General features: G+C 57.0%; 1 protein-coding gene across 2 annotated transcripts; it reads left to right on the plus strand.

Annotated features, from left to right (window-relative positions):
- Nucleotides 1-5,689: 5,689 nt before the first annotated feature.
- Nucleotides 5,690-23,301, plus strand: EPHB4 (EPH receptor B4). 2 transcript variants are annotated; one of them, XM_027613340.2, is made up of 17 exons: nucleotides 5,690-6,199; nucleotides 8,934-9,004; nucleotides 9,214-9,501; nucleotides 10,235-10,631; nucleotides 12,762-12,917; nucleotides 13,114-13,446; nucleotides 13,748-13,872; nucleotides 14,293-14,467; nucleotides 16,155-16,257; nucleotides 16,473-16,537; nucleotides 16,657-16,770; nucleotides 16,883-17,130; nucleotides 19,762-19,977; nucleotides 20,277-20,426; nucleotides 20,837-21,030; nucleotides 21,236-21,391; nucleotides 22,563-23,301. In XM_027613340.2, exons 1-17 carry the CDS (start codon nucleotides 6,148-6,150, stop codon nucleotides 22,693-22,695), a joined length of 2,976 nt encoding a protein of 991 aa, XP_027469141.1. In that variant the 5' UTR covers nucleotides 5,690-6,147; the 3' UTR covers nucleotides 22,696-23,301. The 2 variants fall into 2 exon arrangements, with proteins under 2 accessions (XP_027469141.1, XP_027469142.1); XM_027613341.2 differs by having other exon boundaries at nucleotides 5,691-6,199; nucleotides 14,293-14,458.
- The last annotated feature ends 1,520 nt before the right edge of the window (nucleotides 23,302-24,821 follow it).

Below are 24,821 nucleotides of genomic sequence, written 5' to 3' on the forward strand. Positions count from 1 at the left end.
GCTGCCCATGAGCTCCAGACCCATTGAGCTCAGTTCTGGTTGCCTGCCTATCTTCCTCCCCTTGTGGCCCCTGGTTCCCTCGCTCCTACCTAGTTACCCAGGTCTGAAACTTGAACCATTCCCATAGCTAGGCTCCAAGACCTACCTGCTCTAGCGTGCCCATGAACACTCTGTCCTTTCGAGCCCTCACTGTCGTTTGGAAAAACTCCATAAGGTTTCTCTGCCTTCGGTCCTGATCCCTTTCAGTCTTTTCTCCAAAGTGGTACAAGTGGGATCTTTCTCTACAAATCTGATGGGATTGCCTAAAACCCTTAAGTGGTTCCCAAGGTGTTCAGGACAAGCCTGCACTCCTGGAATGTTCTTTGATGACAGAGGCTGGCCCCTGCTCTCCTCTCTAGCTCATTCATTGTCACAGTCCTAGCAGTCTACACCCTGGTGTCCCAAACTCTGGCAGCTCAGGGACAATCTCACCATATCCATACTCTTGTATTTGCTGGTCCTTCTGCCTTTTTTTTTTTTTTTTTTTTTTTTGAAGAGAGAGCACACTGGGAGGGGATGGGCAGGGGGAGAGAGAGAGGGAGAATCTTACGCAGGCTCCATGCCAGCACGGAGCCTGACTCGAGACTCAGTCTCACGACCCTGAGTCTGAGCCAAAATCAAGAGTCAGATGCTTAACCATCTGAGCCACCCAGGTGCCCCAACTGTTCCTTCTGCCTTTAAAACACCCTCTCCCACCAGTCTCCTCTAGGGCTCATTCAGACAGCGTCATCTTCAGAAAGCTCACTTTAAAAAAAAAAAATTTTTTTTATTTATTTGTCAGAGAGAGCACAAGCAGGGGGAATGTCAGGCAGAGGGAGAAGCAGGCTCCCTGCTAAGCAGGGAGGCTGATGTGGGACTTGATCCCAGAACCCTGGGATCATGACCTGAACTGAAGGCAGACGCTTAAACCGACGGAGCTACCTAGGCATCCCCCCAGAAAGTTCACCTTGAACCTGCAGGTTGGATTAGGTGTGCTTCCCCCGGTAATCCCATAGGACCCTCTGGACGCCACCACTGATGCTCCACACATAGCCTCCTGTGTTCTATTGAAGTTTCATGCCTACTTACTCCCCTGGGCTGTGAAGGATGACTTTGGGTCCCCAGTCCTGGTCCATAGCAAAACTTCAATAAAGAATTGCTGAGTGGGGCGCCTGGGTGGCTCAGTTGGTTAAGCGACTGCCTTCGGCTCAGGTCATGATCCTGGAGTCCTGGGATCGAGTCCCACATCGGGCTCCCTGCTTGGCAGGGAGTCTGCTTCTCCCTCTGACCCTCTTCCCTCTTGTGCTCTCTGTCTCTCATTCTCTCTCTCTCAAATAAATAAATAAAATCTTAAAAAAAAAAAGAATTGCTGAGTGAGGGACGTCTGACTCGTGATTTCAGCTCAGGTCATGATCTCATGGGTCGTGAGATGGAACCCTGTGTGGGGCTCTGCGCTCAGTGGGGAGTCAACTTGGGGTTCTCTGTCCCTCCCCTCGCTCACTCTCTTTCTCTAAAATAAATCTTAAAGGAATTGCCAAGTGAATTAAAAAATAATGATTTAAAGGAATAAGTAGTTAACACATTTACTGAGTATTTATTACGGGCCAGACCTACACTGGACTCAGCAGTGAGCACAACATATGTTGTACCTGCTTTCATGAAACTTGGGGCCACAAACAATCAAAATACAATCACTAATAAATTAATGAAAGCTTTACATGTGTGTCTATTACAGCTTCATGTATGATGAGTTCAGCAAGATTTGTGGTGGTCAGATAAGGAATGGATTCAGGTTTCGTGAGTCCTGAAGTTATTACGATTTGGGGAACCCATCCTAAGAAAAACAAAATTATGAACATGAAATTAGGTATAAGAATTTCACATTTATTTATTTTTTTTAAAGATTATTTATTTATTTGACAGAGACACAGCGAGAGAGGGAACACAAGCAGAGGGAGTGGGAGAGGGAGAAGCTGGCCTCCCGCTGAGCAGGGAGCCCGATGTGGGGCTCCATCCCAGGACCCCAGGATCATGACCTGAGCCGAAGGCAGACGCCTAATGACTAAGCCACCCAGGCGCCCCTCACGTTTATTTAAACGTAGAAATCACAGCCAGTTGCAAAAGTTAAGGTGACAAATTCTATAAATAGTACCAAATCTGGAAAAACAACACAATAGGTATGGTAAATAATTGCCCAACACCCCTGTAATCATACTTTCATGTCCTACCTCTTTCTTACATGTGTACCCAGACTACCTCTTCATATGACAATGACTGTGATATTTCCTATTTCTCTACATCTCTGTCTCCCTGCTATTACGGCCGGTTGAAATTTTTTTCTTTCATTATTGAAAGTTTACAAAGATCTCACTGAGCTTTACAACTCATTCTTGGCAATGTGGAAAGCTCTACCAAATTCCTTTTGTGTAAGAGCCGGAAGATTTCAGGCCACTGCAAACATTCTTGTGCTGGGATTCACCTTAAAAACTGTTTAAATTGATGGCACTCATTAACCAGGGCGGTGGGAGGGGCCAGGTGGGTGAGGGGTGTAAAAGCTTAAACTTCACCGGCTTCCAGTAAACTTAACTCTAGATGTGACAGGGTGAGGCAGACCCAAAGAGAGGGGGGCTGGGATATGGGAAAAGGAGTGACAGTTTCTGTAATTTATGGTGAACGGGGATGATTTGTTGTTTACTACATATAGGAAAAATCCTAACACCGATGCTGCTCCAAATAACTCATGGTGTGGAGAGCAAAAAGAAAGCCCAGGACCCCTGGCTGGCTCAGTCGGTAGAGCATGGGACTCTTGATCTCAGGGTTGTAAGTTCAAACCCCACATTGGGTATAGAGATTACTTAAAAATAAAAAAAATCTTGGGTCCCTGACTGTCTCAATCGGTTAAGCGTCTGCCTTGGGCTCAGGTCGTGATCCCAGGGTCCTGGGATGGCACCCGTCAGGCTCCCTGCTCAGCGAGGAGTCTGCTTCTCCCTCTCCCTCTGCCCCTCCACCCCCCACTCATGCTCGCTCGCTCACTCTCTCAAATAAATAAATTTTTTAAAATCTTTAAAAAAAAAAAGCCCAACCAGCTGTTGGAGGTGGGGGGTGGATGCTCCACACAGGTACTCCCATGGCAATGAGTGATAGCAGCATACTGATCATGGGCAGGGAATGGGGTGATTGCCTAATATTGGGGTCGGAGGACAGGGAAAGTGCTCCAATAATAAGGAAAGGAGGGCTTGAGCTTTGTTCGGGTCTATGGAACAAGCATCCATCCAGGTAGTGACATGGCTGCTCACCCATGTAACATAATACTGTGGGATAATGAATTAGCTTCCCTAGGAAGTGGTCCTGGGTGGACGGAGGGTGGAGGAAATGACCTCACACCCACAGGATAGACACTCCTGCGCATTGGAGTGCAACTCTCAGATACCATCTCCATGAAAAGGGGAAATAATGGGATTTCTGCCCCATCATAAGATCTTTGAGACCAGGAGCCATGCCTTAAAAATCTTCAAACTAGCAGTGATCACTTGGCACACAGTAGATGTTTAATAAAGGTTTTGTTTTATTCATTCTTCTACTTTTTAAAAAAATTTTAAAGTTTATTTACTTATTTACTTATCAAGCCCCCGACATGGGGCTTGAACCCGTGACCCTGAGATCAAGAGTCACAGGTTCTTTATTCTTTTTCTTCATTTCTTCATTCTTTTATTGGTTGGTATACATTTACATTAGATATTGGGAATTGGATTACATGCTGGGAGGTGGGGGCTGAGGACCCATGACACAGGATCGACTGGGTATTTTCTTACCTAACTTGTTCCCTTCCCTCTAGCTGAGGGGGCCTGGTTCTCAGAAATCTAAGGTTCGAATCTGCGGTGAGCTGTTAGACCTCTGCACCCCTCTGTCTCATCAGCCCTCATCCCCACCACCCCCGCCTCATTTCCCTGTGCATCTGGGTGGGTCTCTCTCTACCATCCAGGTCATGCAACCCACACACACCCCCCATAAGCATGAACTGTATCCCCCACCAAATGAGACAATTCAAACAATCAAGGGCCAAGGGAGGTTGAGCACAGAGCTCAGGGGGAGATAGAGACATAATTTTTAGAGGAAAGAATCTTGAGTGCATAGTGAGAACAAGCACAAGTGCGTGTGTGTTCTGAGTGAGGAGGTGGGTGGATAACCTGGAGGAGAAGCTGAATAAGAGAAGGGAGACAGGGCTTGAATCAGGGAGGGAGGAGGGAATTCCCGGCCAGGGGCTGGTCTGCCTGGCTCCAGCCAAGCCGGCTGTTTCCTGCCCTCTGTGACCCCCCACCCCGGTGCAGGACCCAGGCAGGGCGACGAGGAAGGGCAGGGGTGTGGGGAGCACCACTTGTGGCAGGGAGATAAGTGCGCTGGGACAAGAGGTCACTGCAGGTCTGGCTGTCCTCTCTGCGGGGTTAGAGACGCTTGGCCGTCCCCTACCCCACCCCCCCCCCCGCACCCTCCCCAACCCTTCAGGGCATCAAGGATTCCTCCTTCCCTCTCTCGGCTCCTAGGGAACTCCAGACTCTGTCTCCCTTAAATTTCTGAGTCTAAACCCTTTCCTTCCAGCTCTTCACTGGCGGACTCCAGGCAGCATCCCCCATCCAAACTGCTACCCACACTATAGGTGCCCTGACCTAGAGGGGGGTTGGTGGGAGGAGCGCTGCTTTCCTGGACCCTCCCCTCTAACTGATGGGATGGGGGGGAGGGAGGTGGCGGCAATGAGAGGAAGGGCCCTCCCAGACATCCCGAGGGCCCCCAGGAGCCAGACAGGAAACAGCCTCGGGAAAGACAGCAGCGGCTCCGGCCCAGCCCCAGGGGTCAGGACTGCGGCGGCCGGGAGCTCTCCCAGCGAGAGTGAAGACGGTGATTTTGGGAATCCATCCAGACCCTTTACTCTCTCGGTCCCACCTACCTTTTATTTACTCTGCTTCCCTTGTTTCTATACTCCTCCCCATCTCAAGCCAGGTGCCCCACTTTCCACAGTTTCCTGCGCTATGTTGCGCGCACAGTAGGTCCCCAATACCTAATGTTTGTTGAAAGATTGTGTGAACGTTCGCTCCAGGGTCATCTAAGCTGGGGTCGCTGCCTCGGGGCCCAACGCGCCACCCTCCATCCTCAAAAACTTCCCCCAAACATGGTCCCCTGCGCCAACTGTGGGATGGTGGGCGCATCCAGAAATAGAATCCGAAGTCCGCAGGAAGGTTGGAGCGGCCTTAGAGTGCGTGGTGCGCGTTTACGCGCACCTCGGGGGAGGACCTCAGTGCTGCTGGATGTGTTTCTCTGCTGCCTGCTGCGTGCTGGGTTCGGACCTGCCCCGGGGGTCGCTGGGCCCCGGCCCCGACACGCGCGGTCCCCGTCGGGGCGCACGGCCACTGTGCACGTCTGGGCGATCCCCGGCCTCCGAGGCCGCCGCCCCTCCCCCTTCTCCAAACTTTCTCCCAACTTCCCGACCTGCTCCGCTCGGCGCCCCGCTCTGCTTCTCTCATGAATTATTCAGCAGCGCGCGCTCCAATCAGCGCGCCCCGGCCCCCACGCCGAGCCCGGGCTGGGGGAGGGGGGAGCTCCCCCGCCCCCCCCCCGCGCGCCCCTCCCTCCCCCGCCAGGCGCCGCCCGGCCCAGTCCCAGCCCGGCCCAGCCCCGGCCCGCCCGGCCCCGCGCCGCAGTCTCCCTCCCTCCCGCTCCGTTCCCGCTCCGCTCCCACCCTCCCGGCCGGCGCGGAGCGCAATCGGCCCGGTGGCGCGAGCAGCACCGCTCCAGGGAGGGGGGGAGACCGCGAGCGGCCGGCCCACCCCCAGCCAGCCGGGGCGGGACCCCGAGGCCCCGGCGGGACCTCCAGCCACGTCTCGCTCTGCGCCCACCCGGCGCAGCCAGTGTGAAGACGCTCCCCGCCCGCCCGCGCGCGCGGCGGGGACGCGGGGCCACACCTGGGCGCTGCCGCCCGGTGTCGGTGCCGGGCGCGCCCGCATGGGCCCACGCTGAGGGCCCCGACCGAGAGTCCCGCGCGGGGAGTCGGCGTCTGCCCTCTCAGGGCGGGTTCAGACCTGGGGGGGCTAGTGCCCCCCAAACTCGGATCGGATCCAACCCGAGAGAGACGGCGCCATGGAACTCCGGGCTCTGCTTTGCTGGGCTTCGCTCGCCGCCGCCTTAGAAGGTGAGTTTCCCAGGGGGCACCCTGGCACTCGAGGGGCCCCTAAAGTTGGGCCTCGGAGTGAAGGGGCCGGTCTCTCTGCCCCTGGCCCGGCACCCTAACCCCGAACACCTCGGACCAATGGTGCTAGACCGGGCGGGGGGCGGGGAGGAGGCGGCCCAGCGGGGAGTGGAGTTTTCTTTTGTTTGGGAAAGAGAAGGAGTGGAGCTCCGTCCCGGGATGTGTCCCTGCCGCAGCTTCCCAGACTCTGAGCCCTGATTCTGTACGCGCTTTTGGCAGCCTTTCCTTTTCTCCCTACTCCAATCTCTCCGAAGTTTCTGTCCCTTTTCCCACCTCTGGCAAACATGAGGAAACGTTTCTGGAGGAGGAACTGCAGACAGGGCAGAACTTCGTGCTGGGCCAGAAAACTGCCCCCACCCCCCATTCCTCAGCGTTCACACCTTGATCCTGCTGTTCCCCGGGGCCTCTGGTAGGACGGCCGCCTTCTGCGCTCACTCTCCAAACGCCCAGATCTCTCCCAAAGCCACTGCCTCTGCTGCAGTGAGTCCCCCTCCCTGGTTTCCCCAGGCTGCCCCCCCCCCGCCCCTTAAATGCTGTCTAGACCCCCAGCCCTGCCCGAGTTCCTTTCTCCAACCCTAGAGGCCAGCAGAAACTGACCTTCACAGCCCCCCCGGGGCACCTGAACTTAGCCTAACTACCCACCTCTCTAAATTTCTGATTTTTCTGTGTCTCCCCCCCCAAATGTTTCTTCATCCATGAGGCACTTCCCTCCCCTCACCCCTTAGAGGGGGAGCCAAGAGCCCTATAAACCCTCCTCCTACAGCCCTAATCTCCTCTCAATGAGCTGTCTCCTTCCCCCCCCTTCACTGCCTGGAATCAAAGGGGTCTCTGGGGGGTGGGCCGGGGGGGCGCTGCTGAGGAGGAGTAATCAAAGGCAGTTAGAAACCCCTCTCCCCGAGGCTGGGCAGTGCTGCTCTGGGCCGAGGATCAAAGGCTGGGGATGGGGAGAGGAGACCCTTGCCCGGCTCCGAGGCAGAAGGGGAAATAACTGGGAGGAAGGCAGGCAAAGTGGGGAGAGTCCCCCCCTCCAGGGCAAAGTGTGGTGAGAGGGAGGGAAAGAGGCGAAGAGAAAGGGCCTGCCACCTAAGTGCTTTCCAAGCCCGAGGCGCGCACTAAGCGCTTTACATTTTCACCTTCCCAACAGCCCTGCAGTAGGAGGGATTGTCACCCCCATTTTACGGATGGGGAAACTGAGGCTTAAAGAGGCGTTAAGTAACCTGCCCACGGCCTCGCGCCCCGTGAAGGCAAAAGGCGGGAGGTGGAAAATGGAAGAGAGACGGCGACAGTCTGAAAGGGAGGTGGACAGAGCTGGGGAGAGAGGGGAGAGGCAGAAGAACTGACAGATCAAGGCAGGCTCTCTGAGCCCGAGATAGGAGGAGAGAAAGTGAGTCGCTGCGAGCGTGGGGAGGACAGCCCTGAAACAGACAGTGTGTAAATTGGAGACAGGAAAACACTATCCAGGCTGGAACAATGGAGGGTGGGGACGGCAGCCTCTCTCCACTCCCTTCCCAGAACCCCGGCATCCTGTCCCCAGCGTGCAGGGCTGGCTCCTGCCACCCCCGGGGGGCCCAGGCCTCACCTCGGCCTGGCTGGGGTCCTGCCTGACCCCTTGCCCTTGAGTGGACATCACTTGGTCCCTGGGAGGAGGCTGCCCCACCCACCCACCTTCCCTTCCCTTCTCTCCTGTGGCCCCCACAGAGCAGGGGTGGGAGCGGGGAGGGAGGCTGGGGGAACCTGGTCCCAGGTGTGCTGCTGGCTCTCCTGGGGGCCCCCCACATGGCACTGGCCTCCCGGGGGATTCCCCTACCCTCCCTCCACCCTCCACTGCCAAGGGGCTCTGATGTTTCTCCTAATCCCCCCCTTCCGCCAGAGCCCCACCCCTCCCTCCACGCCCCTCCCCTGAGGCCAGGGCGGAGCCAGGTGTGTTCACCCCTCCCTACACACACCCCTAAAATCTCCTCCCCTTTTCCTTCCCGTAACCAAACCCAGATGTGAGGCCTCTGCAGGCGGGGGCCTGGGCAGGAACCCAAGCGTCCTGGCCTCCAGCATTTCCTCCTCTGACAGCAGGGAGAGCTCGTGGGGGGCGGCAGGGGGTGGGGGGCAGCAGGGCTGGGCCTCAGGAGCGGAGTACCACCCTCCGGGATCTGAAGGACTGGAGGGTTTGGTCTGAGAAGGGGGTGTGGGCCTGGAAGAGGGGAGTGGAGTTGGGGAGAGGGAGGCAGTGGCTTCTGATCTGGTGCAGGGACTGTGGAGTGGCGGGGAGGCAGGCCCTGTAAGGAAGGGGTAGCCCCGCACCTGCTGTTCTTTGCCCTCCTCAGGTCAGGCCAGGTGGGGGCTCTACTTTAACCCTGTCTGAGCCATTTGGCCTTCCTCCCCTCTCCTCAGGGCACAGCGCACAGCGGTTCTCGGAGGCCTAGATCTGGGAGCCATGGGGTGGGGAGGCAGCCCGGTGCCTGCCCGCCATGGGGGGTGGGGTTGGCGCTCAGAAACAGAAGGACGAGAAAGGGGACAGCAGAGGGCAGGACTTGTCCCCCTCTTCATCTCTCGGCCCAGTCGGCCCCAGTGCCACCAGCTTGGAGCTAAGAGGACCCACCTGTCTCAGTCAGTTCCCAGGGACCTGGTCTTCCTGGTGTCTCCCTCAGTGCTGACCGTCTGTCTGTCTGTCTGTCTGTGTTAGAGACCCTATTGAACACAAAACTGGAAACTGCCGATCTGAAGTGGGTCACGTTCCCTCAGGTGGAAGGGCAGGTAAGAGCTGGGCCCAGGAGCCGGGGCCTGGAGGGACACCCAGGGAGGAGGGACAAGGCACGCCACCAACCCCCCACATCCCAGCAGCTGGGGCATATGACCTCCTAGCCCTTGCTCTCAGGGGTCGCCTCCCTCTAGCCGCTCCTTGCTACAGGACGGACATCCTCCCACTGACCTTCACCCCCAAGCTGACCCCCTTCTCCCCACAGTGGGAGGAGCTGAGCGGCCTGGATGAGGAGCAGCATAGTGTCCGGACCTATGAGGTGTGTGATGTGCAGCGGGCGCCGGGCCTGGCCCACTGGCTGCGCACCGGCTGGGTCCCGCGCCGAGGAGCCGTGCACGTATACGCGACACTCCGCTTCACCATGCTCGAGTGCCTCTCCCTGTCGCGGGCTGGGCGCTCTTGCAAGGAGACCTTCACCGTCTTCTACTTCGAGAGCGATGCTGACACGGCCACAGCCTTCACGCCGGCCTGGATGGAGAACCCCTACATCAAGGTACCCGGGCGCCTGGGGCCCGCCGCCGGCCAGCATGGCCTAGGAGCAGTGGATGGGCTTCCAAGGCCCTGGGCAGGGGCACTGCGCCCTAGAAGCAGGAGGCTCCAGTCCAGGGAGGGAAGAAGGTGGTCTGCTATGTGGAGCGGTCATGGCCAGGGCCTCTCTGGCCCCCAGGGGCGGTCGTCTGGGCCACCCTCTGCCGCTTCCCACATTCTCTGATCTGAGCACCACCTTGCCCTTCAGAGACCCCTCCTTTGTGTCAGCTGATGCCTCACCCCGGAATGCCGTCTCTCTGGGTCTTCTACCCAATTCCTACTTGTCTTGGAAGCTTCAACTCCCCTGGGACGCCTCTGCTGCGGTGCCCACCCTGGGGTCTCACCTGTCCTAGGTCTCATCATGCTTTAAACATACCTATTTCCTTCATTTCGGTTCCCTTGGCTTTAAGTCCTGGGCCTGGCAGAGAGTAGGTGTTGATAAATGTCTGTGGGATGAGTGAATGAACAGAAAGGGGGTACGGGACAGAGACTGGGCACGTGGTAGGAGCTCAGCAAGCATTAATGGGTAATGTTGGGGCCTGCAGGAAAGCGCACGCTGGGAAAGGTGGAGAGAAGGCTCTGGAATAGGAGCTGAGGCGGTCAGGGAGAGGGTGAGCTGGGAAGAAGGAAACAGTTCGCCTGCCTGGTCCTTGGGGAGTGGAGGACCACAGCAACAAGTCCCTTCCCTCACCCGGCAGGTGGACACAGTGGCCGCTGAGCATCTGACCCGGAAGCGCCCTGGGGCCGAGGCAACTGGCAAGGTGAACGTCAAGACACTGCGTCTGGGCCCACTCACCAAGGCTGGCTTCTACCTGGCCTTCCAGGACCAGGGAGCCTGCATGGCCCTGCTGTCCCTGCATCTCTTCTATAAGAAGTGCGCCCAGCTGACCGTGAACCTCACCCACTTCCCGGAGACTGTGCCTCGGGAGCTCGTGGTGCCCGTGGCAGGGAGCTGTGTGGCTGACGCCGTCCCTACTCCCGGCCCCAGCCCCAGCCTCTACTGCCGGGAGGATGGCCAGTGGGCCGAGCAGCCGGTCACAGGGTGCAGCTGTGCTCCCGGGTTTGAGGCCGCCGAGGGGAACACCCGGTGCCGAGGTAAGGGCTGGCGTCTTTTCTGGATAGCTTGGCCATCCAGGCGGGGAGGGTCCTATACCCGGCTCTTGCACCCACTTACATTTCCATTGGGAACATTCTTGGTTCTCGGGGGCGCTTGGAAGGCCTGTTTCCAAAGCCCCGGGCAAAGGTCTGAGCTCTTGCACCCTCTTTCTAACCCCTTTCTGGACGAGGGATGCAGGACTGTCCTCAGGATGGCGGGGCCTTGTTGGGCTCTGAGGACAAAGGCATCATGGTCTCTATTTCTTGCTCACTTCGGGTTTCCTCTGACTCCCTGATACTGAATTCTCACTCAGCTGTTTCTCTAGAGTGGGCGTTCAAAACCCGGGCTTTGCAGATAGAACGTAAGGGATCTGTGAACTTCTATAGAGAAAGAAAATGACGTTATTGTCCCTCGTCTCTGCCCGAAATTGGTCTTGTGTGTGGAATCACAGTGACAGGGCCCAGCGGTCACTTGCACATCCTTCAAACCCTGGCTATTTTCCCAGCCTGCTACAGATGATGCAAGAATATCAAAATGCTCTTCTTGGCCCATGATGTCTTCAGTACTACAGTGGCCGTTAGACCTGCCCCTCTATCTTGTAAATAGAGAAATGCACGCGTTCCTGTGGCACAAACCTGCTTTCTTCATGTTTTGATCGTTGTATTTATTTTATTTTTTTTTAAAGATTTTTATTTATTTGTCAGAGAGAGAGAGAGAGCACAAGCAGGGGGGAGCAGTAGAGGGAGAGGGAGAAGCAGGCTCCTCACTGACCAAGGAGCCCGATGTGGGACTCGATCCCAGGACCCTGGGATCATGACCTGAGCTGAAGACAGACGCTTAACCGACTGAGGCACCCAGGCATCCCCACTGTATTTTTTTTTTAAGATTTTATTTATTTAGGGGCGCCTGGGTGGCTTAGTCGTTAAGCATCTGCCTTCGGCTCAGGTCCTGATCCCAGGGTCCTGGGATCGAACCCCGCATCGGGCTCCCTGCTCAGTGGGGAGTCTGCTTCTCCCTCTCCCACTCCCCCTGCTTGTGTTCCCTCTCTCGCTGTCTCTCTCTCAAGCAGGGGGAGTGGGAGAGGGAGAAGCAGACTCCCCACTGAGCAGGGAGCCCAATATGGGGCTCGATCCCAGGACCCTGGGATCATGACCTGAGCTGAAGGCGGGCGCTTAACGACTGAACCACCCAGGCATCCTTTGATCATTGTATTTTGATTCACTGGGTTTCCTTTGTGATCCTGTGTGTTTTGTGCTGTGCATTTATTTTTTTAATTATTTTTTAAAATGATCTACTTAGGGGCGCCTGGGTGGCTCAGTTGGTTAAGCGACTGCCTTCGGCTCAGGTCATGATCCTGGAGTCCCGGGATCGAGTCCCGCATCGGGCTCCCTGCTCGGCGGGGAGTCTGCTTCTCCCTCTGACCCTCCCCCCTCTCATGTGCTCTCTCTCTCTCGTTCTTTCTCTCAAATAAATAAATAAAATCTTAAAAAAAAGTAAAATGATTTGTTTATATGAGAGAGAGCGAGAGCACAGGCATGGGGAGGGGCAGAGGGAGACGGAGAAGCAGGCTTCCCGTTGAGCAGGGAGCCCGATGCGGGGCTCGATCCCAGGACCCCGGGATCATGACCCGAGCCGAAGGCAGATGTTCAGTGACTGAGCCAGGCGTCCCTGTGGTGTGCATTTAAAAACATACTTCTGGGGCACCTGGGTGGCTCAATTGGTTAAGCGACTGTCTTCAGCTCGGGTCATGTTCCTGGAGTCCTGGGATCGAGTCCCACATGGGGCGCTCAGTGGGGAGGCTGCTTCTCCCTCTGATCCGCTCCCCTCTCATGCTCTCTCTCACTCTCTCTCTCTCAAATAAATAAATAAAATCTTTAAAAAACAAAAACATACTTCTGAGCAGGGATCTGTAGGTTCCCCAGACCGCCACAGGGTGTTTGGTGATGGTGGGAGGGTGTGTTGAGGTTAACAAAGCTTAGAGTCCCTGATCTGAAGGGAGGGTCTCCTTCTCGTAGATGTTCAGTTTTTGAGCTCTTTCTTCTCTGCTCCCCACTTTGCGCTCCATGCAACCTTGGGAGCAGCTGAATGTTTTTGATGCGTGTTCTTGATGAACGCAGTTTCTCTTTCAGCATGTGCCCAAGGCACCTTCAAGCCCTTGTCTGGCGAGGGGTCCTGCCAGCCGTGTCCAGCCAACAGCCACTCCAACACCATTGGCTCACCCATCTGCCAGTGCCGCAATGGGTACTTCCGGGCCCGCACGGACTTCCGGGGTGCGCCCTGTACCAGTAAGTGACCGGTGGCCCCCGGGGTGGCGGGCGGGCACCCACGGCAGCCCCCAGCCTCCCTGGCCTTCCTCCGCTTGGCCCTGGCCTGCTGGTGCCCAGCCAAGACAAGAAGCCAGCGGGGCTGCCTGGGTGCTCCGCTGTCCCCCCTGCCCCCTGCGACGATCGGGTCAGCCTCTGACTCCCTGATGTCTCGCAGCACCACCCTCTGCTCCCAGAAGTGTGGTTCCCCGTCTGAACGGCTCCTCCCTGCGCCTGGAGTGGAGTGCCCCCCTCGAGTCCGGGGGCCGAGAGGATCTCACCTACGCGCTGCGCTGCCGGGAGTGCCGCCCCGGGGGGTCCTGCACACCCTGCGGAGGAGACCTGACCTTCGACCCTGGCCCCCGGGACCTTGTGGAGCCCTGGGTGGCAGTGCGCGGGCTGCGCCCAGATTTCACCTATACCTTCGAGGTCACCGCCTTGAACGGGGTGTCCTCTTTAGCCACCGGGCCGGTCCCGTTTGAGGCTGTGAATGTCACCACTGACCGTGAGGGTGAGGCGGGGAGCCGGTGGTTGGCCGGGAGGGAGGCGGATAGCCTACGGGCCCGAAGGGGGAAGAGGCAGTGGTGGGGCCCTGGGGTCCCCAGGAAGCATGGAAGGCCAGGACTTGCAGGGTGAGAGGCAGACAGAAGAGTGAAAACAGGTGCAGACTTCAGGACGGGGCAGAGAGGGTCAGAGGGAACTCTTGAAACAGCGGGGGCGCTGAGACGAGTGTAGCCGGCAGAAGCAGAGCTGGGAAAGATCGGGGCAGATCTGCCACGTGCAAATCCCCTAACGTGTCCTCCCCCTCACAGTACCGCCCCCCGTGTCCGACATCCGGGTGACACGGTCATCACCCAGCAGCTTGAGCCTGGCGTGGGCTGTTCCCCGGGCACCCAGCGGGGCCGTGCTGGATTACGAGGTCAAGTACCACGAGAAGGTGAGACCAGGACGCACCCCTAGGGGCTTGGGGTGGATAGTGGGACGTGTTCTGGGGGCTGGCTGAATTCCAGGCACCTGAGAGGCGTCTGAGGTCCAGCTGTGCTGAGTACTAGCTGTGTGACCTTGGGCCAGCCCCTTGGCCTCTCTGAGTTCAATATCCCCAATGTAGGACAGTTACAATAATGGTACCGGTCCCACAGAATTGCGGCGAGGATTAAATGCCGTTAACGAAAGCCAAACACACAGCACAGTGCATTCGTAAATGAGCACAGAGGCCCCACCTGCCACACCGTGGAACCAAGATGCAAGTCATGGGGGCACAGGGTTGGGGGAGAGACGTGGGAAGAGCACTGGAAACCAGGGAGCCCTGGCTTATGGCCAGCCTCCCCCGCCCCCCCACCCCTCCCCACCCTGACAGGGTACAGAGGGCCCCAGCAGCGTGCGGTTCCTGAAGACGTCGGAAAACCGGGCAGAGCTGCGGGGGCTGAAACGCGGAGCCAGCTACCTGGTCCAGGTGCGGGCACGCTCCGAGGCCGGCTACGGGCCCTTCGGCCAGGAGCACCACAGCCAGACCCAGCTGGACGGTGAGTCTGGGGAGCAGGGCATGGGCAGGGGTGCTGCCCCTCCATCACGCGGGAGGCCTTGCCTGTGCCCTCGAAGGACCCCTAAAGTCACATTCGCATGCTCCTCTCTCTATCAGCCACGAGGCATTTTTGGCCTAGTGAGGAGAGCATAGGCTGCAGAAGCCAAAACCCAACAGCTGGGAGAGAAGGCCTGCCCAGTGGCTTTCCAGCTGTGTGACCCTCAAAAGCCTGACCCTTAAGCCCCATCTCTCCTCCCCAAATTGGAGATATCACAAGGCCTCTCTCCCAGGGCTCCAAGGATTAACTGAGGTGACACCTGTTCATTTTTTTTTTTAAGATTTTTTTTGGGGGGCGCCTGGGTGGCTCAGTTGGTTAAGCGACTGCCTTTAGCTCAGGTCATGATCCTGGGGTCCTGGGATCGAGCCTCCTGTCGGGCTCCCTGCTCAGTGGGCAGTCTGTTTCTCCCTCTGACCCTCTTCCCTCTCTTGCTGTGTTTCTCATTCTCTCTCTCTCAAATAAATAAATAAAATCTTTGGGCGCCTGGGTGGCTCAGTTGGTTAAGCGACTGCCTTTGGCTCAGGTCATGATCCTAGAGTCCCGGGATCGAGTCCCACGTCGGGCTCCTTGCTCAGCAGGGAGTCTGCTTCTCTCTCTGACCCTCTTCCGTCTTGTGCTCTCTATCTCTTATTCTCTCTCTCTCTCAAATAAATAAATAACATCTTTAAAAAAAATAAAATCTTTAAAAAAATCTTTTTTTTTTTAATTCATTAGAGAGAGAGTGCAAGCATGAGCAGGGGGGAGGAGCAGAGAGAGAGGAGAGAAGCAGACTCCCTGCCGAGCAGGAAGCCCGATGTGGGCCTCGATCCCCGGACCCCGGGATCATGACCTGAGCTGAAGACAGATGCTTAACCATCTGAGCCACCCAGGCGCCCAACACCTGTTCATTGTAATACGCTTGTTGGCCCGGTGACTTTCTAAGCCTTTTAACGGTTTGAGACGATTCACATACCATATGATTCACCCTTTAAAGAGAGTACAGTTCAGTGGCTTTTAGTATATGTCCAGAGTTGTGCAACCATCACCACGATTCATTGTAGACCATTTCAGCCTCCAAAAAGAGACACCCCTTCAGTCACCCCCAGCCCCCAGCAAACACTACCTTACTTTCTGTCTCTATGGATTTGCCTATTCTGGACATTCATACAAACAGAGTCTTACGTTATGTGGCCTCTTGTAACTGGCTTCTCCCTTCAGTCGGCACAATGTTCGCAGGGTTCATCCATGTTGGGGTGCGTATCTGTGTTGTTTATGGCTGGAAGATAGTCCATTTTATGGCGATAGCATGTTTTATTCATCCATTCATCTGTTGACGGACATCTGGATTATTTCCACATTTTGGCTACAGACCTTTCCATTTTTAGCCCTTGGGGCCTTCTGTGGGCCACCAGTATGTATAAGTGAACAAAACCAAACCCGCTCTTGCTGTAACGAACGAGGTTGGGAAACTTCCTCCCTTGCCCTGAGGGACTTCGGGGGAGCCCGCGCCGGTGGAAAGCAGTTTGGAAACCACTGTGCTTTCCCGCACCTGCCACACCTCCGGGGGCCTGTTCTCAGGGGAACACAGCTCATGCCTTGAGGCTGGTGTAGGGTCCCCGGGGCCCGTCGGCTTCTTTTGATCGCAGCTTTTCTCCCCTAGAGACCGAGAGCTGGCGGGAGCAACTGGCCCTGATCGCAGGCACGGCAGTTGTGGGTGTGGTGCTGGTCCTGGTGGTCATTGTCATTGCTGTTCTCTGCCTCAGGTGAGCACTCTGGGGCACCTGGAGGCCCTTGGGAGGAGGGCCCGTGTAGATGGCCACCTGCCCTCTTGCTCCAGGCAAGCCTCCCTCAATGCCCCAGGATACTTGTTTTCTCTTGGAAGCTTCTCTGATCCCCGCTCCTCCTCCCCTCGGTCCTGTCCCTCTGGAAACGCAGAGATGGGTGATTCCGTTTACCTTTTCTTTCCCATCGGCCACAGGAAGCAGAGCAATGGGAGAGAGGCTGAGTACTCGGACAAACACGGACAGTATCTCATCGGGCACGGTGGGTAGGCCTATGCTGAGGGACACGGGGTTGGGGCAGGGGCGGTGAGCCCAGAATCCGGGCCTCGGAGTGCAGGGGAGGTTGCCTCTCGGTTAATGGGACCCCGCATGGTTCCTCAGGGACTAAGGTCTACATTGACCCCTTCACTTACGAGGACCCTAATGAGGCTGTGAGGGAATTTGCAAAAGAGATCGATGTCTCCTATGTCAAGATCGAGGAGGTGATCGGCGCAGGTGAGAGGGAAGATGGGCGCCCGGGGTAGGGGTGCGGGGTGCGGGGGGAGTAGGGGGACGGAGGGCCAGACAACAGGCAGAGGAGGGCTGACCCTCAGCATCCTTCCCGAAGGCGAGTTTGGCGAGGTGTGCCGGGGGCGGCTCAAGGCCCCGGGGAAGAAAGAGAGCTGTGTGGCCATCAAGACCCTGAAAGGGGGCTACACGGAGCGACAGCGGCGGGAGTTCCTAAGTGAGGCCTCCATCATGGGCCAGTTCGAGCACCCCAACATCATCCGCCTGGAGGGCGTGGTCACCAACAGCGTGCCCGTCATGATCCTCACCGAGTTCATGGAGAACGGCGCCCTGGACTCCTTCCTGCGGGTGAGCCCCCTGCACCCCAGCCTCCCGCGGCCTCCCGTCCTCCCCCAGCACAGCCAAGGAGCTCAGGACCAGGATGGTGGGGTGCACATCCCACCCCCTGTGCCCCTCGTTCTCCCTCCAGGACAGCTAGAGTTCCCAGGACTCGCCTTTCCTGCGGCCGCGAGTGGAAATGGCCCGTCTGTGGGGCCAGCGGACCCAGGACTTGGAGGGGTGGTCATTCGTCCTCTTGACAAATGCTTCCTGAGCGCCATCTGGTGTGTCAGTCACTGTCTTAGGCCCTGGGAATAAAGCCGTGAACATCTCTGCCCTTGACAGTGTAATGGAGGAGACAGGAAACAAACAAGCTTTTAAGAAACAGTTTGGAGAAGTGGCTTGAGATGCTGGGGAAGACCTTATTTTATTTTTGTCACTTGAACAGGTTTTACTGGGTATTATTTTATTTTTCCACTTTACTGTACATCCTTTTTAAAAAACCAAAACGTTTTCCTACAGAGCAAAACATTGCATTGGACAGAATTGTGACACTTTCATGGGATCATCCAGTACCCGGTCACTATTCACATTTCCCTGGTTGTCCCCCTACATGTCTCTTCCTCCTGGTTTCTCCAAACCAGGATCCAGTTCAGGATCAAGCATGGTACCCGGTGGTTATTTCTTTGAGCCTCTTCAACATCCAGGACAGTCCCTTGTTATGACACTGACATGCTGAAAAGCTGGGCCTCTTATCCCCCTGAATGTCTCTTCCCTGTGGGGTCGGTTAGCTTGTTTCTGTAATTAAGAGAAAATAGATCTAATGTTTTGATAAGTCCAAAAATCAATATCCGTGGCCAGCCTCCATCGGGGGTGCTGTGTACCTTGCATGGCACCCCATCCGGAGACAGGCTACCAGGCTGTCATTGGGAGAGATGCCAAGGCAGACCCCGGGTAGTGTGATGACAGCCGGACCCTCCACCGTCGACACAAGGGTCTGTTCCGTTGGTACCAGACAAAGGTCCGGTTGCCTGGGAGGAAAGGGGATTTATTTTAGAGGAGATGGCTTTTGGGTAGAGAAAGAGCCAACCATGAGCAGATGGAGGAGAAGCACATTGGGGGAAACCAGAGTGGGCAGGAACCCGGCATGTTCAAGAAGCAGAAAGGTCAGGGGCTCCTGGGTGGCTCAGTTGGTTAAGCATCTGCTTTCAGCTTAGGTCATGATCCCAGGGTCCTGGGATTGAGACCCACGTCGGGCTCCCTGCTCAGCGGGGAGTCTGCTTCTCCCTCTGCCTCTGCTCTTCCCCCTGCTCGTGCATGCACGTGCGCGCTCTAATAAATAAATAAATAATCTTTACAAACAAAACAAAAGGCCGGGGCAGAGGAGCAGTGGTAGATCTCAATGTACGTGGTGGTCACACCACGTGAGCCTCGTGGCCTTAGTAAGGAGTTTGGATTTGATTAGAAGTTCCAGGGGAAGCCTTTGGAGGGTTTTCAGCTGGAGAGGGATGATTTTCAGAGCTCCCTTTGGTGGTGCTGGGGAGTAAGAGCCAGGAGCCAGTGGGGAGACTTGCAGTCCTTTGGGGTGTGAGGGTTGTAGCAGGGTGGGGAGAAGTGGCTAGATTCGGGACATGTTTTGGAGGCAGAACCTGCTGATGGATCGTAAGTGGCGGGTGAGGAAGAGAGGAATCACAGACTCCAGGGTCTGCCCTGAGCATCTCGCCAGCAGTGTTTCCACAAGCTGACATTCAAGGCCTACGGTGTGCAGGCTTGGAGGATGGGTTCAGAATTTTCAGGTTTTGGACTCTGGCCCTGGCCCTGCTTGGCCGCCAAGGGTCCCCTGCGTGCTTGCTGAACCCAGAGTATGGGATTCTTTTACTGTGACTGGCTAGCTAATCTGGTAAGAGCAGACTCTGTCAAGATCAAGGTCAAGCTTTAGGTCTTGGTTTGGGGGCTGTGGTCATTGATCACACCCAGTTTTTCACTGCTTTCTTGCAAGCTACACACAGCTGGCCCAAGAGAGCTGAGCAAGATTGCTTTGGTTCAGCACGGATGCATCTGCACCTGTAGACAGGTGGCTCCGAGCCCACGCCGACTATCAGAACTCTGTGGCTGTCCCATAAAATGAACATGTTCAATCAAAAGCATTTGTTGAGTATGCCCTGGATGTAAAGCTCTGTATTAGACTAAATAGAAGAAAACGTTAAAGTGATCTCCTTACAACATTTTTTTTTAAATCTTTAAGATTTATTTATTTATTTGAGGGAGAGCACGCACAGCAGGTAATGGGCAGAGGCAGAGGCAGACGGAGAGAGACAACCTTCAGACTCTGTGCTGAGCACGGAGCCTGTTGCGGGGCTCGATCTCACGACCCTGAGATCATGACCTGAGCCAAAATCAAGAGTCGGACTCCGAACTGACTAAGCCAGCCAGGAGCCCCTCCTTAGAATCTTAAGCATTGTGTCGGGTTAGTGCGGTGAGAGCTGAGAGGGCTCAGAGTAAGAGAAAGGAAGAGGGCTTACCTGGGGGGTGAGCAGGCCTGCCTGGCAGGGGAGCAGCACATGGATCTGCGAGTGGCAGATCTGGTTCAGAGCGCGGAAGGCGTGGGCAAGGGCGGGTGAGCTGTCCTGAGCCGTGTCCTCTCCCTTGTCCAATCTCCAGCTGAACGATGGGCAGTTCACCGTCATCCAGCTGGTGGGCATGCTGCGGGGCATCGCCTCGGGCATGCGGTACCTTGCTGAGATGAGCTACGTCCACCGAGACCTGGCCGCCCGCAACATCCTGGTCAACAGCAACCTTGTCTGCAAGGTGTCCGACTTTGGGCTTTCCCGGTTCCTGGAGGAGAACTCTTCTGATCCCACCTACACGAGCTCTCTGGTGAGGCCAGGGGACCCGCGTCGGAACTCAGTTCTTAGGGCCAGGTGGGGAGGGAAGGTTGGAAAGGTGGGAGGCGGAGAGTTTGACAGTTCCAATTCAGGGACTGGACATAGGCACAGACCATGGAGGGGGCGGTCAGCTTAGGGAACCCGACTTCCAGTGTCCAGGAAAAGAACAGAGTTGAGGAGCTGTGTGTCTGAGTCCCAGAAAGAAAGGAGGCCCGGGGGAAAGGCGTGGGGGGGCTGGAATGCCTGGGTCCTGTGAGTCCCTCAGCTCACCTTTTCCTCTCCCATCTTTAGGGTGGAAAGATTCCCATCCGATGGACAGCCCCTGAGGCCATTGCCTTCCGGAAGTTCACATCTGCTAGTGACGCCTGGAGCTACGGGATTGTGATGTGGGAGGTCATGTCATTTGGGGAACGGCCATATTGGGACATGAGCAATCAGGATGTGAGTGTCCCGTGGTCCTACCAAGCTTTCCTGGAATGTTCTCTCACCAGGGACATGGAGGTCGGGGGGAGTGGGGTCCCCAGAGAGCTCATCACTGTTGGGTCCTTGAGGGTGGCAGAAAGGAGAGTTAATCTTTGCATCCAAGACTTTGATACAGCACGTCTGGTCACAGAAGGACACGGAGGAGGAGGGCAGGGCTGGGAAGTTACTCATCTAGATCTTGGCCCAGGAGCCACTGGGGCATCCAGCCACAGCCAGCTTCGGCCCCGGCCAGGAGGACCCCGAGTCTGCCATTCTCGGGGCCTATGGCACCTCTTCCAGCATCTGCTGAGTCACCTTCTTCTGGGGGTCCTTTGGCACCCTTGTTCTCCCGGGAGATCCTCACCCAGTGCTTCTACCTGTCATTCCAGGTGATCAATGCCATTGAACAGGACTACCGGCTGCCCCCGCCCCCAGACTGCCCCACTTCCCTGCACCAGCTCATGCTGGACTGTTGGCAGAAGGACCGGAATGCACGGCCCCGCTTCCCCCAGGTGGTCAGCGCCCTCGACAAGATGATCCGGAACCCGGCCAGTCTCAAAATCGTGGCCAGGGAGAATGGCGGGTGAGGACCCCAGAGGGTGGGCCTCCTTCCTGCACTCTGCCACCGCCTGAGAACCCCCTCCTTCCCCCTCAGAAGTATCCGGCCCTCTGGTGGTACGTGGGATTGTCCATTGTCCCCGTCCGCTGCTCCAGGGCTGGGCTCAAAGTCCCCACCCTGACGTAGCCCCGGAACTCAGCCCACCCCTCCCCATCCTTGCCTTGTCCAGGGCCTCACACCCGCTCCTGGATCAGCGGCAGCCTCACTACTCAGCTTTTGGCTCAGTGGGTGAGTGGCTTAGAGCCATCAAGATGGGACGATACGAAGAAAGTTTCGCAGCCGCTGGCTTTGGCTCCTTCGAACTGGTCAGCCAGATCTCTGCTGAGTAAGTCGTGGCAGGTGCTGGAGGTGGCGGTTGAGAGCTAAACAGTGTCGGGGCACCTGGGGACCAGAATCAGGCCCGCCGGTTTAGCAGGGACCTTTGGGGGCAACTCCTGGTGCCAACTCCGTTATCTAGAACACCCCCAAAGTAGCAGCTCCGGGGGCTGAGAGCCCAGGGAATCTTCCAGCCCCGCAGTGCCCGCCTCACCCCCCTCACCCCCCCCACCCCCGGGCCATCTTGCTCCTGTCCTGCCATGGTTACCTATCCTTGTGCATCTATCTACATTCCAGACCCTGTTCCCACATTAACAAAGTGTCAACTCTGGCTGCTTCCTCACCCGTAAAACGAGAAGGTTGGACTGGGTTTTGGAGATCATTTCCAGCTTTAATGTTAAATGGTTTTATGGTTCCAGCACCTCCCGAACACTGTGTTCCCCTCGTTGGCCTCTCTGGTTCTCCACCTTTCTGCCTGCCCGTTTCCCTCCCAGCTCTCTTCGCAGCCCAGGTTTGAATAACACATGGAAGGAAGAGAAATCTGGAACCAGAGGGCGGGAGGCAGCCTCCCGGCAGGGCAGCTCATACACCCGCCCCCCTGCTCCCTGACTTGTTCCAGAGCCGCCCTGACCCAGGTCCCTGCTCTCCATTTCCCACCTCTGCTGTTTTCCCTTATCTCAGGCTCCAGGCCTCAGGATGGGGGCCGGGGCGGGGGGGGGGGGGGGGGGGGGGGGGCGGCGGGCAGCTCGTTTTCGCCCCACCCCGCCCCTTCCTCCCCACCCGCTCTTCCTCTCTCAGGCCTTTTCCTTCTGACTTCTCTTCTAGAGCAATCTGTGCAGCCCTTCCCCCACCCTCATTTTGTGCGCTTTTCTCTCTTTCATTCCTCCCCTTCGCTGATTCTCTGCCTTTTCCTAATCCTTGTCGGAGCCCCAAGCTGCACCCCCCCACCTCCCATCTCTGGCCAGCCCTGCTCCACCCTGTACTGCGGCTGCGCAGAAGGACTGCAGCCGTCTCCTGAAAGCCTCTGGAAACTGCCCTCAACTATTGGCAACTGTTGACGTGTACCCCTCCCCTGCTGGCCTTCCTGATTGGCTGACAGTCCAGGGCGGGGCGTGGTCTCGAGCTAAGTGACCCTCCCCAGGAGTCCCTGTGGCCTCACCTAGCTCTCCCTTCTTCCCCAGGGACCTGCTCCGAATTGGAGTCACTCTGGCGGGACACCAGAAGAAAATCCTGGCCAGTGTCCAGCACATGAAATCCCAGGCCAAGCCTGGAGCCCCAGGTGGCGGGGCGGGAGCACCAGCCCCCCAGTACTGACCTGCACCTGCTTGTCTGGCCCCACCGCTCCGGAGCGGCAGGAACTCCTGGCTGGGGACACAGCTCCCCTTCTTCCTGGGGCAGAGTCGGATGGGGACCCAAGAGGCCGCCGTACCAGGGCCCCACTGGATAGCACTTTGAACCCGTGGGGGTGGGGAGCTGGCAATTTGGAGAGACAGGATTTGAGGATTCTGCCATAGGAGTGTAGAAATCATCACATGCCCCCCAGGCGGGAAGCCCTTCCCTCAGGATTGGGTGTGACCAGAGGGAAAGGGAGCGCCTCTAATCTGCCAGCTTCCCAGGGGTGGTTGGGCTCGAATCCCACAGCCTCCCTCTGATCCCCAGTTAGGGCCCCACGTGCCCCTCCTCACCTGGAAGGGCCGATGCACTGCCCTACAGACCAAAGAGAAGAGGGTGACTAGCCTGTGAGCTCGGGAGTGGAGCGCACCCGTCGTGGCGGGAGGCGGGAAGGGGCGTTGTGGCCCAGTGACAAAATCATTGGACCCAGATGTCCCCAACCTTGCTGCTGTCTTCCCGAACTCAGTTTTCCCTTGTAAATGCCCCTCCCCCATCTGCTGCCTTCATATTGAAGGTTTTTGAGTTTTATTTTTTGTTTCTGTCTTATTTTTTCCTCCCCCCCCATTTTTTGTCGTTGTTTCTTGTCGTTTTGTTTTTCTACTGTCCTTGTCATAACTTTCTGTGTTGGGGGGGAACCTGTTTCGGTATTGCCTCCTTTGCCTAGGGTGAAACAGGGGCTCATCGTCCTGTTTCCGGAACAGTGCCTTGGTCGCACCGCAACTCCCAGACACTTTCCTGCCCCCAAGTAGCCCCAAGCTGTGTCCGTGAGGGGGTGTGGGGGGGTGATGTGGTGGTGGAAACCAGAGACAGACACTGGTGCTTGGAGGGGTTCTTAAATTATATTTAAAACATTTTTTTTGTATAAATAAAAGAAAATGGGAAGCGAAGCAGTCCTGGGGGTGATTGGGGGCGGGGGATGGACTGGGTTCCTGCGGAGACTGGGGCCTGGGTATGGAGGAGGTGTCGGAGGTCTGGAGACAGGGCTGTGGGGGGCTGCGGGCATGCTTCCCCGTCCCAGGATGTGTTTGAGGTGGTGGGGTGGGGGCAGTGGGAGATGAGTCATTGGCAGCTGCTTCTAACGGCTCCAGATGGCTCTGCCAAGAGCCTGGGGCTCCTCCGGGGTGGGGCTGCCCCATCCCTCCCCTGTCCTGGTTCCCCAGCCCTGGTAGGGGGCCACGGGAGGCCGGGGAGGCCTTGAGCTTATAGCCCTGCCCAGCCCCCTGACGGGGAAGAGGGGGGCATTGGCTGGGGTGGGGGTCCACTCAGATGGAGACAGATGTGGGCCAGATGTTGACAGCTGGGGTTGGTTCAGAGGCAAGGGGGGGAAGAGTCTGCATGGGCTGTGGGGGAGGGGCAGAGAGCTGGAGTGAGGGATGTGGACCCCCCGCGGTATGTAGATGTACACACACACACACACACACACACACACACACACACACACACACACACGCTGGGCTGAGTCATTGGGAAGACAATTTCCCCTTTCAAGATGCTGCCCAGGCAGGTTCTCCCAGCCTCTTGGGAAGGGGAGGGGAAACCACCTGAGTGTCTTCTCCCAACTTCTGTCTCCCAAACAGGAAGACGGGAATGGGGTCAAGCCCCTGCGAGTCTTTGTGGCTGTCTTCTGTTCCTTCCCTCCTAGTCTGCCCACCCCCGGGGACACCTGCAGGGGCCAGCGCTGTTTACCTGGGGCAGCCTTGCTGTTTCTGCCTAGTTGCCCCCTGTTGTGCTCGGGTCTGTGCAGGACCCCAAATAACAGCTTCTGCCCTTCCCAGCCCAGGGAACCTTGGGTGGTGATCCTGTCTACAAGTTCCTACCTACCAGAGTCCCTAATACTCTGGAATCCTCTGTCCCTTCCCTCGATGACCCATCACCCATGTTTTGTACACCCAAGGGGTCTGTGGGAGGGACTCTATCCCGCCACAGATGGAGGGGATCTGGGTCCTGGAGGAGGAGGTCTATCCGGAGGATGCCCACCCAGGCCAACCCTTTCCTCTGCCAACCAGACATCCGGGCTAGATAAGTGACCTTAGTTGTTGAGGGGAGGA

The sequence above is a fragment of the Zalophus californianus genome, chromosome 10 (assembly GCF_009762305.2).
Source record: "Zalophus californianus isolate mZalCal1 chromosome 10, mZalCal1.pri.v2, whole genome shotgun sequence".
Classification (NCBI taxonomy): Eukaryota; Metazoa; Chordata; class Mammalia; order Carnivora; family Otariidae; genus Zalophus; species Zalophus californianus.